Here is a 16,497-nt window from a genome sequence, read left to right on the forward strand (position 1 = left end):
CTCAACTGACTCAATCAACGCTTTGAGTCCAGCTAGCTAACGGAACACTCACTGAAACAATCACAGATTTCACACTCACCACTATCCAAGTGCTCAAGCTTCTACATGGCATGTACGGTAATGACCTCAGCCTGTGTGTGTGTGTGTATGTGTGTGTGTGTGTGTGTATGTGTGTGTGTGTGTGTGACCTCTACATTCCTCAAACTGCACAGCCCTGTCAGCACAGTAAGAGCTCCAACCCAGGATTTACTGTCTTTACCAAGCCCTCCATTACCCTCCTTCTGAGGTCCCCCCCCCCCCCTCTTCTCTTTCTCTCCATGTCTTATTTCTCTGTGTCCGGCTGAGCTCTTATTTCTCTGTGTCCGGCTGAGCAGGTGGGCAGGTCAGCTGGGTGGTCAGCCTTTACATGTGTCTGATGCCGTGTGGAGGGTCTTCACTGTGTCTCTGTAGAGCCAGGAGAACCTTGAAGTCACTTCAATGAGGTTCTCCAGCTGTTTTTCAGACACATACTCATAGACAAGACTGGTGTTTATCTGTGTGTGTGTGTGTGTGTGTGTGTGTGTGTGTGTGTGTGTGTGTGTCTGTGTCTGTGTCTGTGTCTATGTCTGTGTCTGTGTGTGTCTGTGTCTGTGTCTGTGTCTGTGTGTGTGTGTGTGTGCGTGCGTGTGTGTGTGTTTGTCTGTGTGTGTGTGTCTGTGTGTGTCTGTGTGTGTCTGTGCGTGTGTGTGCGTGTCTTGGTGTGTGTGTGTGTGTGTGTGTGTGTGTGTGTGTGCGTGCGTGCGTCTGTGTGTGTCTGTGTCTGTGTCTGTGTGTCTGTGTGTCTGTGTGTCTGTGTGTCTGTGTGTCTGTGTGTCTGTGTGTGTGTGTGTGTATCTGTGTCTGTGTCTGTGTGTGTGTGTGTCTGTGTGTGCGTGCATGCCTGCATGTGTAACACTTTGAGTTGCAGTGGTGCACTGACATGGCTGCTGCAGGTTGACCTACACACAGCTGGACAGAGGAGATCACCGTGTGACCGTCTGCCGTATCCAAGGGCAACAGGGTTGTAAAGCATGCAGTTTAATATCACCCATGGCTGGCTTCACAACCCTGGTCTGCTCCTTTAGTGTGTGTGTGTGTGTGTGTGTGTGTGTGTGTGTGTGTGTGTGTGTGTGTGTGTGTGTGTGTATGTGTCTGTGTGTCTGTGTGTCTGTGTGTCTGTGTGTGTGTGTGTGTGTGTGTGTCTGTCTGTGTGTGTGTGTGTGTCTGTCTGTGTGTGTAAGTGTCCGCGCACGCGTACTTGTGGGTGTCTATTGACTTTTTACGAGCAGGTAGGATTTATCATTCCAGCTGTTCAGGCCCAAGGGATGCCATCCTCCCCCTCTCTCTCTCCTCCATCCTCCCCCTCTCTCTCTCCTCCCTCCACTTATTCCCCTCTGTCCCTCTCTTTCTTCTTCTCTCTTACCCCCCTTCCTTTTTATTTCTCCCTCTCCCTCTCTGTCTAGTTCTCCCTCCACCCCTCTCTCTCCCCTTCACTCCCCTCTCTCTCTCTCCCCTTCACTCCCCTCTCTCTCTCTCTCCCCTTCACTCCCCTCTCTCTCTCTCTCTCTCTCCCCTTCACCCCCCTCTCTCTCTCTCTCTCTCTCCCCTTCACTCCCCTCTCTCTCTCTCTCCCCTTCACTCCCCTCTCTCTCTCTCTCTCCCCTTCACTCCCCTCTCTCTCTCTCCCCTTCACTCCCCTCTCTCTCTCTCTCCCCTTCACTCCCCTCTCTCTCTCCCCTTCACTCCCCTCTCTCTCTCTCTCCCCCCTTCACTCCCCTCTCTCTCTCTCTCTCCCCTTCACTCCCCTCTCTCTCTCTCTCCCCTTCACTCCCCTCTCTCTCTCTCTCCCCTTCACTCCCCTCTCTCTCTCTCTCTCCCCTTCACTCCCCTCTCTCTCTCTCTCTCTCTCTCTCCCCTTCACTCCCCTCTCTCTCTCTCTCCCCTTCACTCCCCTCTCTCTCTCCCCTTCACTCCCCTCTCTCTCTCTCCCCCCTTCACTCCCCTCTCTCTCTCTCTCCCCTTCACTCCTCTCTCTCTCTCTCTCTCCCCTTCACTCCCCTCTCTCTCTCTCTCTCTCTCCCCTTCACTCCCCTCTCTTTCTCTCTCCCCTTCACTCCCCTCTCTCTCTCTCCCCCCTTCACTCCCCTCTCTCTCTCTCTCTCTCTCCCCTTCACTCCCCTCTCTCTCTCTCTCCCCTTCACTCCCCTCTCTCTCTCTCTCCCCTTCACTCCTCTCTCTCTCTCTCCCCTTCACTCCCCTCTCTCTCTCTCTCTCTCCCCCCTTCACTCCCCTCTCTCTCTCTCCCCTTCACTCCTCTCTCTCTCTCTCCCCTTCACTCCCCTCTCTCTCTCTCTCCCCTTCACTCCCCTCTCTCTCTCTCTCCCCTTCACTCCCCTCTCTCTCTCTCTCTCTCTCCCCCCTTCACTCCCCTCTCTCTCTCTCTCTCTCTCTCTCCCCCCTGAGCAGTGTGGGCAGCAGTGTGGGCAGCTATGAGCGGGGGTCCTACCCTAGTGTCTTCCTGAGCTTCCCAGTCGTGGCTGAAGGGCTGCAGGAGGGCTGCGGGGCCGTGGGTGCAGTTGGAGAACTGGAACAGGCTGGAGAAGGTCCGCCGGTTCTCTACGGTGTCGGGAAAAATGGCGTCCTGGAAGTTGACTCCGTGGGGCAGGATGTTGTAATTCTCATCCATCCTGTTGGTGAACACGCACATACGAAACGCACACATACACACACACACACACACATACGCACGCACAATAAACACACAGTGAAGAATGGCTGTTATGTTTACAAAGGAATGTATATAGCACGTCATGACAGAATTGTGAGCCTAATAGTAAAGGACATATCACTCCACTTCCCAGTTACAGTGAAAATGTATACACATGCTTGTGTCAATGCATCCATGTTCAATTTCTGTAATGACCAATGTCACTTTTCACAGTTGTCTGCTAACACACCAGATGTTGTTGTTGTTAATGAAGAGTCCAGAGAGGTGTCTGTATTAGAGGTAGCATGCACCTTTGATATAAGCCTAGAGGAAGCCTTCATGACCAGGCCTGTCACTATGGGCGGGCCTCAGGGGGCCAGGCCCCCCCACAGACGTGCTGGTGCCCCCCCCAACTGGCAGCCAGATATAAAAAAAATAAAAATAAATAATAATAATATTAATCATATTTTATGTTAAATGAAGACATTAAAATTGAGAAACAATAGTGTGTTTTTCATTTTGTTGGACGGGATTCTAGTGACAACCAATCATTTGAAAGTTGAAAGTTGAAAGTTGCACGTTACGCACGCTGCTGCTCTCGCCATTTCAGTTGTGTGAGGCGAGCACTGAGCAGTTGAGTGAAATCTGCGCTTTTTGATGGATAAAGCTTTTTGAATAAAGATGGATATAAGAAAGTGGATTACCGGTAAATCCTCGAAAGGTGCAGCTGCACCCAACCCCGATGGACATACGTAGCACCAGCATTAGCGACTGTGGGCAGCCTGACACTAGCACCCCGACGGCTACCACTAGTGAGGTAAGTCACTAGCCCAACTGTTAGGGCTAGGGCTACTACTAGCCTTGCTAGCCCCCCGATGAAAGTTTTGTTACTTTTCGAGCCACCAAACAGACTGCTACAAAGCGAGAACATGGACCTGTTCACTGCGGTTACTCTTGTGAACAGTGCATCTGAATGCATAAAATCACTGCGCACAGAGGATGAGTTTACTGCGCTCTGGGACCTCTGCTCTCCTCCAGCCTCAGCCACTGACGAGGCTGGTCCCAGCTGTCCAACTAAGAGAAGACGCACAATTAACAAGAGCTTTGGTGCATTTGTAGTTGAAGGAACGGTTGGACAGTCACAGAGGGACACTGGCGAAAAGACAGAGTTCCTGGGAGTGTTTTACAGTGTTATTGATGCTGTGCAAGGAGAGATGGATGCGTGTTTTGGAGAGCGCAGCTGCAAGCTCATTGGTGCGCTGGCTGCTTTAAACCCAGAGGCCGAGGATTTCATGGATCCATCGAAGGTCACTCCTCTCCTAAGATTAGCTCGAACTGAAGTGGTTGAATCTGAATATGCTGTGGCTCGTGGTGGGTTCCTGGTAAAGAAGATGGAGGACACCTCGTTTCCCCCCAAAGATGGACAATGGACAATAGCCAATATTCTCAGTATACATTCCACTCAGCACTCCAGGCCATGCCAACTGTCATCCAAGCTTATACACTCGCCCTAACTTTGGGAGCGTCTACCGCGACTTGTGAAAACTCTTTTTCAACACTTAAAAATGTTTTCTCTGAGCATCGGCGCAGCATGTTGCACAAGCGCAAGGCTCAACTGATTCAGCTTGCCTTCGAAAAGGACCTCACCCACAAGTTCAAGGATGAGTGGAAGGACTTACTGATGAGGAGATTCAGCACTGAAAAACGCCGCCTCCTTCTTTTCTGAGCCGGGTGTGTGTGTGTGTGTGTGTGTGTGTGTGTGTGTGTGTGTGTGTGTGTGTGTCCGTGTGAGCACACGCCGTGGTGATGTTTTGCTAGTTGTATTCTCGACAGCTTTTTCAACTGGAGAGATGAGCTGTTTGCACGGTTATGCTATATTTAATGTGCTTTGTGTATAACGTGTTCAATGATGAGGATCTGGCTGATCCTATTTGCTGTAGATGGGTGGTTTTAATGTGATGATCACACGATCGGTCGGTCATACTGTATCCCTTTTGGAAGTGCACTGATTGCGTGCCAGTCTCCTAATTTTTGTTACGTAGGCTATCCCTGGCATTTATTTAATTCTTGTTCTTGTAAGTGTGCCGGGTTGGTGCCAATTATTGACCTGTGCGCATTGTAATGCACAACTTGGCCTCTCCACGCTATAAAGTAACTTGCATTCAAATAATTTTAGCTTAGGCCTACTCGGGTCGACAAGGCCTTGTAATAAACCAGCTTCGCCTGTGTTTATTGTTATGTTATTTGCTGCATTCTGATAATTTTAGGTCTAGTCTTCATCGGTAGGCTACGTGTCCAATTTAGCCTCTGCAACCTACTATGCATGTCAGTGTTGCATGACGAATACCATAGCATATCGGATTATATAAAATAGTTAATAATAATTGTGCCCCCCCATGCAGTTCATTGGCCCACCCTAAGACTGGGCCCTGGTGACGGGTCTGTTCATGACTAAGGTCATGAAATACCAGCAGCTTGTAGACACCATCTCAGAGCTAGGCTATAGGTGTACGCTATTAGTCTTTATATTTGGCAGTCTTGGACATGTGCACAGATTGGTTGTCAGAGGACTACGTCTACTGGGAATGTCCAAGGGAGAAGCAAAAAGGCTCAGCAAGTATTGCTCTGTCTCTGCGATTATTGGCAGCCGCCAAATATGGCGGAGACGGTGTTACTTGTACCCGTGAGTCTTGTCCTGTTGTATGTGAAAGACATTGTCCATGTCTGTTTGTGAATGCATCCCATCTGTGCCTTCAGTATTTGTGTCCTTGTATACTTGTTTCTATGTGGACAGAAATAAATGATTAAAATGTGTGTGTGTGTGTGTGTGTGTGTGTGTGTGTGTGTGTGTGTGTGTGTGTGTGTGTGCGTGCGTGTGCGTGCGTGCGTGCGAAAAACGGACTTACCGGAGGAAGAAGATGTAGGAGTAGTTCTCCATCACGGTGTGAGATTGGCACGACAGGTATCCCAGCCCCGTGAGGTTGAGACGCGAGCTCGCGGGCACCTCCAGCATGCTGCCCCACGCTTGGTCACAGATGAGCTCGACCTCCGCGGAGTAGAGCAGCCCTTCCTCTGCGCCCTCGTACCCCCCGTATCCAAACGGGAACGGCAGCGAGTTGGAGAAGCCATCGGACGCACCGAACGGCTCCCGGTGGATGGCGAGCACCTTGGCGTACACAATGATCTCCGCCAGCTCCGCGCGACAGCCCTCGCTCAGTGGACGCCACTCGGTGGGCAGCTGACAGCCGTGCGTAATCCTCACCGGCCACGCGGAGATGCCCAACGCCAGGAGCAGGAGCGCATAGGAGAGCATAGTGGCTCGTGCGCGCGGGTTGTGTTCTATCACTTTTGGGTACTCCAGTTATTCTTTACTCCACAAAGATTCCACTTGCTGTTGTATCTTGTGTAGCCTATAGGCCTACTTTACAATGAAATATGAATTCCCATTACATGAAGCCAGTATAATTGCTGCAGTATTGTCATTCTAGGATGTCAATTAGGCTTAGGGTCTTAGTAGGTTGAATGAAAATGTTTGACAGACTTTTATTTATCACCGAGACTGACCTGCTCCCGGCTCTCATTCGAGGGTCCCTTGAGGAGCGGGCTGTATGCAGCGTGCATTTATTCTAATCCAAGTTATAGACGATCAGAAAATTGTCACCATATCCACGGACAGCTAATTATTATAATGCGCAAGGTTTGGTCAAGAGTTAAATTCGCATTCTCAATGCGCGTTGCGGCGAGGCTCCGGTCCCATTCAAAGACATTCCGCAAGACTTCTCAAAGACTTCAGCCTCAGAAATTCCTTTGACCAATCAGACAGTCCCAAAGTTTAGACAGCCAATCACTGATTCGCCTCGTTTTACCTACGAAAACCTTTTTTAAAAAACGGTTAATCCATTAATGGCCCTGAATCGATGGTGGCATGCGGCAAAAAGGTTTGTTTTAATTGTTCACACTGGGTCTACGGAATGTGTTTAACATCAATATGGTTTATTAAAATGAAATGTTCATCCGCCCATTACTTTAGTACTCCTTTAATGACAGATCAGCTCAACATTAGTAAATGATATCATACAATAGAACATGTATGTAGAACATGAACTTTTTGTCACCAAATAAAAAATATATAATAAAACGGTTGTTTTGTTGTCCGAATACGGGCCACCACTCGTTGCTTAAGTTCATTATGACATCTTATGACATAAAGAAAACATCTTGCGCCATTTATTTATGCGCTCCTTCCTTGGGCTAAAATCTATATCTGTTTCTATGTAAATATTGCCATCTAGTGGACATGTGAATGATCCGAATCCTCCAGGATTTGCCCAATATTCCAGCATTCACCTGACCTACCACTAATTGTCTCCACTACAATAAAGTATCATTTTGTAGGCCAGGCGTACTGTGTGTGCAACGTTTGCAGGAAAAGTGATATACAAATAAAAGTTATTATTATTATTAATAATAATGGATCGAGCAAGGTGTGGGGAAAATTGGGAATTGTGGGAATTGTTGGTTGGCGACATCAACAGAGTCACAAAATATTTTAGGGAAATATAGGATAAATAATTGAGGAGTTCTTTTCTTTTTTCCCTTGCACACTATTTTATGCCTGGTACGTGGGGTTCATGCAAATGTCACCCCCTTCCCAAAAGTGCAAGGTCACTCCCAAAGGGAAACCCCGCTGGATTCGATAGGCCGTGACGTCACCGTCAGCTGATCGAGGCGCGTTCGTTCTCTTAGTTCAAGTGTCAACAACGGATTATTTTTCACAGACTCACACCCCATACGGGTAGCATTCAGCCTCGAAGACAACGCTGACACCATCCCATGTGTTCAGATAGGGATCTGATCCTTATGCGCAGGTGACCCAGCGTCTTTGGACACCTCACACTGCTGTGACGTCAGGACAAGGAAACGCCGTGTGAAATCCAAAACAACTCCGCAGACTTCTGAAGCAGAGTCCAGTCTATCACCACCAACCACACTAACCACCCGAGTTTCTGGAAGTCTTAAGGCGTACTTTGATCACACGTGAGTAGCTAGCTATAGCTTGATTGTTATGTGTTCATTGACATTCACGATTTCTGATGTGACGCACTCGGATTTCGATGACATTGTTACCAGCTAGCTGTTAGCATGCTAGCGTAATCAGTTTGGCTGATCAACTTTCAAAATCTCCTCTATGAGATTTCAGATGTGGTGCTGTCGTTGTCCGGTTGTCGATGAAGGTAGACCACCTTGTGCATAGCGTCTATACATGAATGTACGTGGGGTGAAGTAAAGGGAACAACGTTAGGAGAGACAACCGTGACAGTAAAAACATGTCAGTCAAGTCTGTCTTCCAGTCGTTCTGGCTGGGCCGCTGCGCTGTCTGGTACCACGTGACCACTAATCACTAATCAGGTTATTGAGTTGCATCTTGTGCTCTTTATTTATTTAAATACGCGTTAACAAGGTCAACAGTAACAGAAAAAAGTGCCTGATTAGCTATTCTTGCTCTGGGAGATTCTGTGTCACTGACCATCACCAGTCTAGGGAACACACTTGTGTACTTGATCTCTCTCTCTCTCTCTCTCTCTCTCTCTCTCTCTCTCTCTCTCTCTCTCTCTCTCTCTCTCTCTCTCTCCTATATTACCGTTTTGGTTTTCAGATCGATAAGTATGCGAATTCAGGCACGTTCTCCTAGTTCGAGAACAAGGTCATTCTTGTGATTCCTTCAGCAGGTGGTGGAAGGATGGCCTCCGGCTACCCCATGGTCAATGGGGATATCTCCCGGGGCCCACACTCCCCGGGCCCCGCCCCCCCTGGCCCCTCCTTCCAGACAGGAACCCTGGAGGAGACGCTGCACCAGATGAACGTCCTCATCAAGGAGAACCGAGACCTGAAAGGTGAGAGAGGTGGTTCGGGTTTCAGAGCCTAGCGATGTGTGTGTGTGGTTCAACCACAACCCCTACTGAGAAACCATAGGGGCTAGGGGAGCGCTGCAAGGCTAAAGCATCCATAGTCGTGAACACAAACGATCTTGCCTTGGTTCAATGGATAATATAATATGTTATATTAATCCCACTGGTTGGTAATCCTGTTGTTGCCCCCTGTAGAGGCGATGAGGCAGACTAACCTCTCCATGAAGGAGCGCTTCGAAGGCCTGTCAGCCTGGAAGGAGAAACAGAGGGAGGAGAGGGAGTTCCTGGAGGGCAGGCTGGAGGAGGCGCGCCAGCGTATCGAGTCGCTCTCCGCAGACAACCAGGAACTCGGCAAGAGGGTGGAGGAGATGGTGGGAGGAGCAGCAGCAGAGGAGAGGGCGCAGGTGAGAGAGGAGGGCTAAAGGAGGATTTGTTTTAGGTGAAACAATTTCTTCAGTCCGTGGAGAAATATATACGGATGGACTGAATGAGCGGATGATACGCTTAGCTAGGTAAACGTATCGTTTCGAATAACAAAAGAAGGGGGCACGTTGTTTGAGTGATTTTTCGGTCTTGTCTGTGCCGTGCCATCTCCAGGCCAAGTCAGCCAATCAGAGCGCAGAGCTGGAGGCCGTGCGCGCCCAGGTGGTGCGCCTGCAGGCGGAAAAGAGTGACCTGGTGGCCATGAACTCTGAACTCCAGCTCAAGACAGGTCTGGAGTCACCTGAGAACTCCTTCATAGAGATCCGAATCGCAGTGAGTGACACACACACACACACACACACACACACACACACACACACACACACACACACACACACAGTAAACACAGTTCTATACATTCTCTTCTATCTACATTGTAAGATACCATTTTTTGGGGGGGGCACTGCTCTGTTTAGGATGGAGAGGTGCCTTCGGTGAAGGACGTGTGTGAGAGGGACCCCAGGTTTGACATGAGCTCCTCTCGGCTGGAGTCTGAGGAGCTGACGGTCAGCCAGCTGCTCCAGTCCCTGAGGAAGGAGACCCAGAGGGTGGAGAGGCTGCAAATGGAGCTCCAGGCTGCCAGGGCCAAGTGAGTTGAGCTGTAGGCCGCTTTTAAAAAATAAAAAATAAAGAGAGAAAATTCAGGGATAGATCAGCTTTGAAATGAGTAAATCGATTTGAAGTTCCATCACATAGCGTTGCTTGTATCGGCCGCAATTCTTGGCCTTTAGTCTGTACTCTATGTAAGCGTGGGAAAAGAGAGACTGTGTGTGTGTGTGTGTGTGTGTGTGTGTCTCCGTATCCGTATCCGTGTGTGTGTGTGTGTGTGTGTGTGTGTGTGTGTCCGTCCGTGTGTGTGTGTGTGTGTGTGTGTAACTTTAACCCTGTGTACCTCAGGATCACAGAGCTGGAGGAGGGGGAGGGCAACACAGAGAGCTCTACCCAGACCTCCCTTCAGCTGGAGGAGAGGCGGGCCGCCCCGCCCGCAACGGCAGCCGCCGCCCCCGCCGCCGCCGAGACACAGACCGAGGAGAAGACCCAGCAGCAGCAGCAGGAGGAGGATTCTGGGAAGGAGGAGAAGGTACAACAACACAACAGGACATCTGGACATCTCACTTCACACTGTTGAGAAATGGGGGGGAAAAAGTCAAGTGAACATTGGTTGACTAAAAGACTAAAGGAGTTATTGAATGTTGTTCTCAGGCCGCGTGGTCGGAGGTGGAGAACCTGAAGGCTCAGATGATGACGCTGTTCAAGGACCTGCAGCAGGCCCAGGGCAGACTGGACGAGGCAGAAACCATGAAGAAGAACCTGCAGGCCAGGTGAGAGAGAGTGAGAGATAGTGAGAGAGAGTGAGAGAGAGTGAGAGAGAGTGAGAGAGAGTGAGTGAGTGAGAGAGAGTGAGTGAGAGTGAGAGTGAGAGAGAGAGAGAGAGTGAGAGTGAGAGTGAGAGTGAGAGTGAGAGTGAGAGAGAGAGAGAGAGAGAGAGAGAGAGAGAGAGAGAGAGAGAGAGAGAGAGAGAGAGAGAGAGAGAGAGAGAGAGAGAGAGAGAGAGAGAGAGAGAGAGAGAGAGAGAGAGAGAGAGAGAGAGAGAGAGAGAGAGAGAGAGAGAGAGAGAGAGAGAGAGAGAGAGAGAGAGATTCCTGCTCCTCCTCGAACAGAGCCCCCTGCACCGACGAGCGCAGCAGAGAGGGGGGGAGGGAGGGAGAGAGAGACCACACCCACCGGGACTGAAAACATGTGAACTATTCCTCCCCCTCCCTCCCTCCCCCCCTCCCTCCCTCCCCCCCTCCCTCTCTTCCCTCCCTCTCCCCCCCGCCCTCCCTCTCCCCCTCCCTCCCCCTCCCTCTCTCTCTGTGTGCAGATGTAAGGATGTGGACCAGGAGGTGGTGACTCTGCGGGCCCAGCTGGTGGAGAAGCAGGCGGTGCAGAGTGAGAACGACCGGCTGAAGCTGCAGCTGGACAGCATGCAGAGCCAGAGTCAGCTGGAGCAGCGGAAGGCTGCGGAGGAGAGGTGGGAGACCTCCTGGGAGACCCCCCCACCCCCCCCCCACACACACACACACACACATTTACTCAGTCCTTTACTCTCGGAAACCCTGCCGAGTATGTGTATGTGCACCCGTGTGCTGGGCAGGTGGTTGGTCGTTGGAAACCCCCTGCTTTGCCTTTTGCCTTTTTGAAATCTCCCATCTGCCCCCACCCCCAGCCCCCCTATCAGTTTCCATGGGTCAGTGGGGTTTTTATTTCTGTGTGCACACCACCCACCACCCTGAGGTCACCAGTGTCCCCCCTCCCCTCCCCTACCCTCCCTCAGGAGTAACCTGTCCCAGCTGAAGGATGCCTACACCAAGCTGTTTGAGGACTACAACGAGCTGAAGGAGGAGAGGAAGAAGAGAGAGGTGACAGACAGTCAGGCGACCCTCTCGGTCACAGAGACATGTGACTGCGTTTACTTGCACACCATATTCCCATTAAGGTCAATATTCGGGGTTATTGGAATATTCTGAATAAGGTGTTTACATGCGCTGTAGCAACTGGCATATTCCGTTTACATTAATTGGCATATTCCCTTGGCACACTCCTGCTGATCCACTTTGTCCTCGACATTGTAAGATAAGAGCGAGAAAAAATGGCGAACGAGTGTAGCTAGCTGTCCTTGGCAACAGCACAACCCAGGATTGCATGCTCGAGGATACAGGAATATGGTGTGCATGTAAACGCAGTCATTGAGCTTGTTTGATACTTGCGTGCTGTGGTCATGGTGGTGTGAGTCTGACCTTTGCCCCCTCTGTGCCCCCTCTGGTGCCCTCTTAGCTGCCCTCTGTGTCTAAGGAGGAGCTGGGGGACCTGCAGACACGGCTGGCCTCGGCGGAGCAGGCCCTGGCTGCTAAGCAACAGCAGATCGACGCCATGAAGCAGGAGATGTACCAGAAGGAGCAGGAGCTGGAGACCATCTCTGTGTTCCAGGCGCAGGTAATGGTGCTCTCCTGTAGATACAGCAGAAAGAGGCTGTGCTACTGTAACCTATGTTTGTTTCGTGTGGGGGTGTGTGGGTGCGTGTGTGTGTGTGTGGGGGGGTGTGGGTGTGGGTGTGTGTGTGTGTGTGGGAGGCGGGGTAGGGGGGGTGTCTGTCTCTGTCTGTCTGTCTCTGTCGGCCTCGGTCTCTGTCTCTTTCTGTCTGTCTTTGTCTGTGTCTGTCTCTGTCTTTCTGTCTGTCTTTCTGTCTCTTTCTGTCTGTCTCTGTCTCTGTGTCTTTCTGTCTCTGTGTCTTTCTGTCTATCTCTGTCTCTGTCTGTCTCTGTGTCTTTCTGTCTGTCTCTGTGTCTTTCTGTCCGTCTCCGTGTCTTTCCGTCTCTGTCAACGTGTGTTATCGTGCTAACCCGTGTGTGTGTGTGTGTGTGACTGTGTGTCCAGGCGGAGGTGTACTCCTCTGACTTCTACGCCGAGAGAGCCGCCCGTGAGAAGATCCACGAGGAGAAGGAGCGCCTGGCCGCCCAGCTGGAGTTTGTGAAGAAGCAGAACAACCAGCTGCAGGACGAGATGGACTCACTGGGCAGGTATGTGTGACGCTCACACGCGGACACATACCGATCACTACGGGTCACACTCACAGTGTGAGTCAGGCACTTACAATGGAAGCCTGTCACTGGAAGAGTCCCAGTCATGTAGTGATAGTCATGACCCAGGCGAACGAGTTGCCAGATTGGTCTTTTTGTAACATTGGACTGTGACGAAATGTTTTATTGAGCTTGTTTTTTATGTTGTTTGTTTTCTCTCTCTAGGCAATCCCTGAATGAGATGCAGAGGAGACACCTGCCACAAGGAGGCAGTCCACACGGGGGCGCTGGTGCACACACCTTGCAGGGAGCCAGAGGTACAGTCCAGGGCTAACCACTTAGCAGTTCACTTCGCTTTTTACAATGACAAAAGAAACAGCCGAGGTTTTTTTTTATTTCATCATTTATTCAAATCAAATCAAGTTTTATTTGTATAGCGCATTTCTCACAAGATGTGACTCAATGCGCTTCACATGATGACAGAGGCAAAGGTAAAAAACCTGTACACTGTGCATCCAGGAAAATTCCCTCGCAGCCCTCTACTCATAGAGCGTCTACTACCAGTTTGCCTACCAGCACACAGCAGCCCCCAAACCCCCCCCAAACCAGCCCCCAAACCCCCGAGGGTCCCCAGCCGCCCCACACACCCGACCCGCCCCACCACCAACACACCCAGCTAGCCAGGCTAGCCAAGCAGTTGCCCCAGCGGCGGCACTTTTATTGTTCACATTTATTGTTCATGTTCAGACAGATATCACCTCACAAGACAGGTACTCCTATTCACACTAATGCAGTTTTAGACAGGTCCCAGTGTGGTACTGGTTCCTCGGAGCTGACACAGTAATACCTTGGTATGTCCACCAGGTGGCGATGCCAGGGAATGGCAGCAGCAGGGGAACATTCCGGAGCACGCCTGTCCCAAGTGCATGGAGGTCCTCCCAGACCTGGACAGTCTGCAGATCCACATCATGGACTGCATCATCTGAGCCTGTCTCATCACAGTCTTCCACTGCTTCAACAACAACAACAACAACAACAACAACAACAACAACAACAACCACAGTAGCAGAAACACTTTATTTTGAGTCCGAGTCTTCGTCATCTGTGTTGGTTCAGACCGGTATTTTCTGGGTGTTGCTCTTAGCTCAGTCTATTAATAGAAAGAGCATGCCTTTATGATTTAAATGTGCTTCTTCCTAGAAGGGAAGCCATACAACGCCCTACGCAACCTGTAGAATAGATTGTTATAATCCAACAACTGTTATTATGCAACAAGTGTAACAAATAGTGTACATCGGGTGTGTTCTAAGCTACTGTAAAGTTGATATTAACAAGCCATTTGACAATACGGGGTGATAAAACAGAAAACGTAATGCAACTGTGAGTAGATTTGGGTCTTTTATTTGTATGTTTTTTCCCCCGTCATAAATGACAGATTATTATTATTATTACACACTTTGTTTATTTAATTGGAGCCCATTCTATACTATAGGACATTTTATGCATCTTTTTTTTTTCGACGGCTTTGTGAGGGTGGTGTGTCATCTTAAGAGGTATTTGAATCAAATCAAGCTGTAATTTTCTAGTTCTATTATTGAGGTTACAACGACTGACTTTTTTGTGAATATAATCATCCGATCAACGTCTGGTTCAATGAAGGAAGAGACACAAGGCACTTTAATGTTTTTCCCCCCCTAATTTGACCAAATATGGTAATTAAAACAAATGAATATATATTTTGCATATTACAGTTTATCCAGCATCAGACCAAATGTGCACATTTGCATACAGGAAGGTAGCACGTGTGAACTCTGGAAAGCCTATAGTAAAGTGCCTACAGTTATTGTAGCTTTCCAATATTTATGTATTAAATTATACTAATCATGCGCTTTCAATCTGTAAAGGAAGTATGGAAAATATGTAATAAAGGTTTTTGTCTTGTAAAGCCAACAATGTTTTTCTGTCTTTTTCAATAACTGATGTTGTTGCATAATAGCACATATTACCAAAGACCTTTAATAATATTTATACAACAGTTAGTTCCGACCAAGTAATTTGATTGGACAAGAGGCATTCCATGAGTGCTGATATACAGTATAACAGCACTGGGACCTTTAACTATATGTATCACTCCGCCGCACAGGTGTTCTACTAAATGACCGTTAATTAGACTACATGTTTGTGATGTGAACCTGATGTTGTTGCATATAGCACATATTACCAAAGACCTTTAATAATATATATAAAAGAGGTAGGAGAACTTTTAGATTCAGTCATGTCAAAGTCAAATACACAGGGGGCCAAAATAAAAACAATGGTACAAGTGGAGGGCCGGGCTGGTTCAATGTTTATTAAAACTCGCAATTATTGCACATATTGAACCAATACCAATAACACAGCCTATATTGCACTTAACATTAATCATTAAATTAGCCTAAGTAAAACATAAATAAAATTAGTTGCAATATTTTCTCAAGGCTCTTTCAGTAATAAATTGAAAACGTTTTTTTTTCCTTCTTTTTTTTAACAGGTAAACAGCAAAATGTAATTTTCCTTCAAAGCTCAATGGCAAGATAAATGCAAAAATGAAACAGCATGCATTAAAAGCAAATCAGTGTGCTGCTCTGATCCTCACCAATGACTGTCTTTTATAATAAAATTAGAAAAGTTAGTGCAAACTTGCTGACATACTCAGCGTTTCATTAGAGCAAAAGGCAGGGCTCGACATTGTGACTGTTTTGGTCGCATTTGCGAGTGAATATATTTCTGTGCGACTTGGAAATACATTCAATAGCACCAGTGCGACTAAAAGACTGCTGAACTACTGTCATGCGCAGTGTACATACAACTCTTCTACCTTCTGTAGCCTTTGTTCTGTGTTCATATTCTTGTATTTGTCTTTCTGTGCGTCTGTGTGTTTCGTTGATGTTTCATAGTGCCTTCTTAAGTTATATTCTTTCATAACAGACACGATGTCTCCACACACAAGACACATAGGCTTTCCTTTTACTTCGGTGAACATGTATTCTGCCTCCCACCTGTCTTGAAACCCCCTGTTTTCAGCATCTACCTTTCTTTTTGCCATTTTGGGGGAGAGGGAGATGAAAATTGACGGCGATGTTTAGGCCTCCACTGTGACTGTGCTGCTGCTGCTCATGACGAGTACTGAAGTGAAGAGAATTAATAATTAAAATAATTTTGACATTTAGCAGACGCTTTTTAATCCAAAGCGACTTACAATTACGAATTACAGGGACATTCCCCCTGGAGTAACTGAGGGCTAAGTGCCTTACTCAAGGGCACACTCAGTGGAGCCCCTAGACTTTTGGGGGCCCTAAGCAAACAACATTATGGAGGCCCCTGGTAGGGGAGAGCGAGGTAATGTGGGACACCGGGTAATGTGAGACACCCCCTGTATCTAGGCAACGGAACACATTTGTGGTCTATTTAAATGTATTTATTTAAACTATCCTTATTATTTAAAACAGTATCTTGTTCCTTTTATTTCAAATTATCAATTTAGGCACTCCTCGCAGCTTTACTTTTCTGTCCCCCATGCAAAGAAAAGTAGGGAAAAGAGCTTTTATGTTCAAAGGCCCAGTAGACTGGAATAACCTGCCTCCAGACATTAGATCAATTTCATCTTTAGGTAGGTTTAAAAACGCCCTATCCTCCCACTTTGAGTTGCAATGTTCTTGTTTTCATTGAAGCTGTTACTTACGTTACTTGATTCCTTTATGACATTTCTTATATCACATAATGTGTATTCATTCTTTGTATTCTAGATCCAATCTCCCTCTGTTTACTAGCTGTTTTGTGG

General features: G+C 48.2%; 2 protein-coding genes across 3 annotated transcripts in view; one reads left to right on the top strand and one right to left on the bottom strand.

The window, feature by feature from the left end:
* ccdc3a (coiled-coil domain containing 3a) overlaps positions 1–6,038 on the bottom strand; it is a gene marked incomplete at both ends in the record, with an annotated part of 10,784 nt that extends 4,746 nt beyond the window's left edge. Inside the window, 2 exon segments of the mRNA XM_080538386.1 lie at positions 2,525–2,705; positions 5,632–6,038. Of these exon segments, the coding sequence (XP_080394512.1) occupies positions 2,525–2,705; positions 5,632–6,038 (588 nt within the window).
* A 1,557-nt stretch (positions 6,039–7,595) lies between these two features.
* On the top strand, positions 7,596–14,580 carry optn (optineurin). Of its 2 annotated transcripts, none has more exons than XM_080537402.1 (13): positions 7,596–7,762; positions 8,452–8,619; positions 8,830–9,038; positions 9,232–9,390; positions 9,534–9,706; positions 10,015–10,198; positions 10,321–10,439; positions 10,982–11,131; positions 11,435–11,519; positions 11,935–12,093; positions 12,535–12,677; positions 12,903–12,994; positions 13,542–14,580. In XM_080537402.1, the coding sequence occupies exons 2-13, from the start codon at positions 8,466–8,468 to the stop codon at positions 13,661–13,663; spliced, it is 1,749 nt and encodes a 582-aa protein (XP_080393528.1). In that variant the 5' UTR covers positions 7,596–7,762; positions 8,452–8,465; the 3' UTR covers positions 13,664–14,580. The 2 variants fall into 2 exon arrangements, with proteins under 2 accessions (XP_080393528.1, XP_080393527.1); XM_080537401.1 differs by having other exon boundaries at positions 8,455–8,619.
* The last annotated feature ends 1,917 nt before the right edge of the window (positions 14,581–16,497 follow it).

The sequence above is a fragment of the Nansenia antarctica genome (genome assembly GCF_963989245.1).
Source record: "Nansenia antarctica genome assembly, chromosome: 8".
NCBI lineage: Eukaryota > Metazoa > Chordata > Actinopteri > Argentiniformes > Microstomatidae > Nansenia > Nansenia antarctica.

Coding starts and splice junctions, on each gene's coding strand:
- optn (XM_080537402.1), top strand. CDS start 8,466: ATGGCCTCCGGCTACCCCATGGTCAATGGGGATATCTCCCGGGGCCCA. Junction 9,391..9,533: donor TCATAGAGATCCGAATCGCA/GTGAGTGACACA, acceptor TGCTCTGTTTAG/GATGGAGAGGTGCCTTCGGT. Junction 12,678..12,902: donor GAGATGGACTCACTGGGCAG/GTATGTGTGACG, acceptor TTCTCTCTCTAG/GCAATCCCTGAATGAGATGC.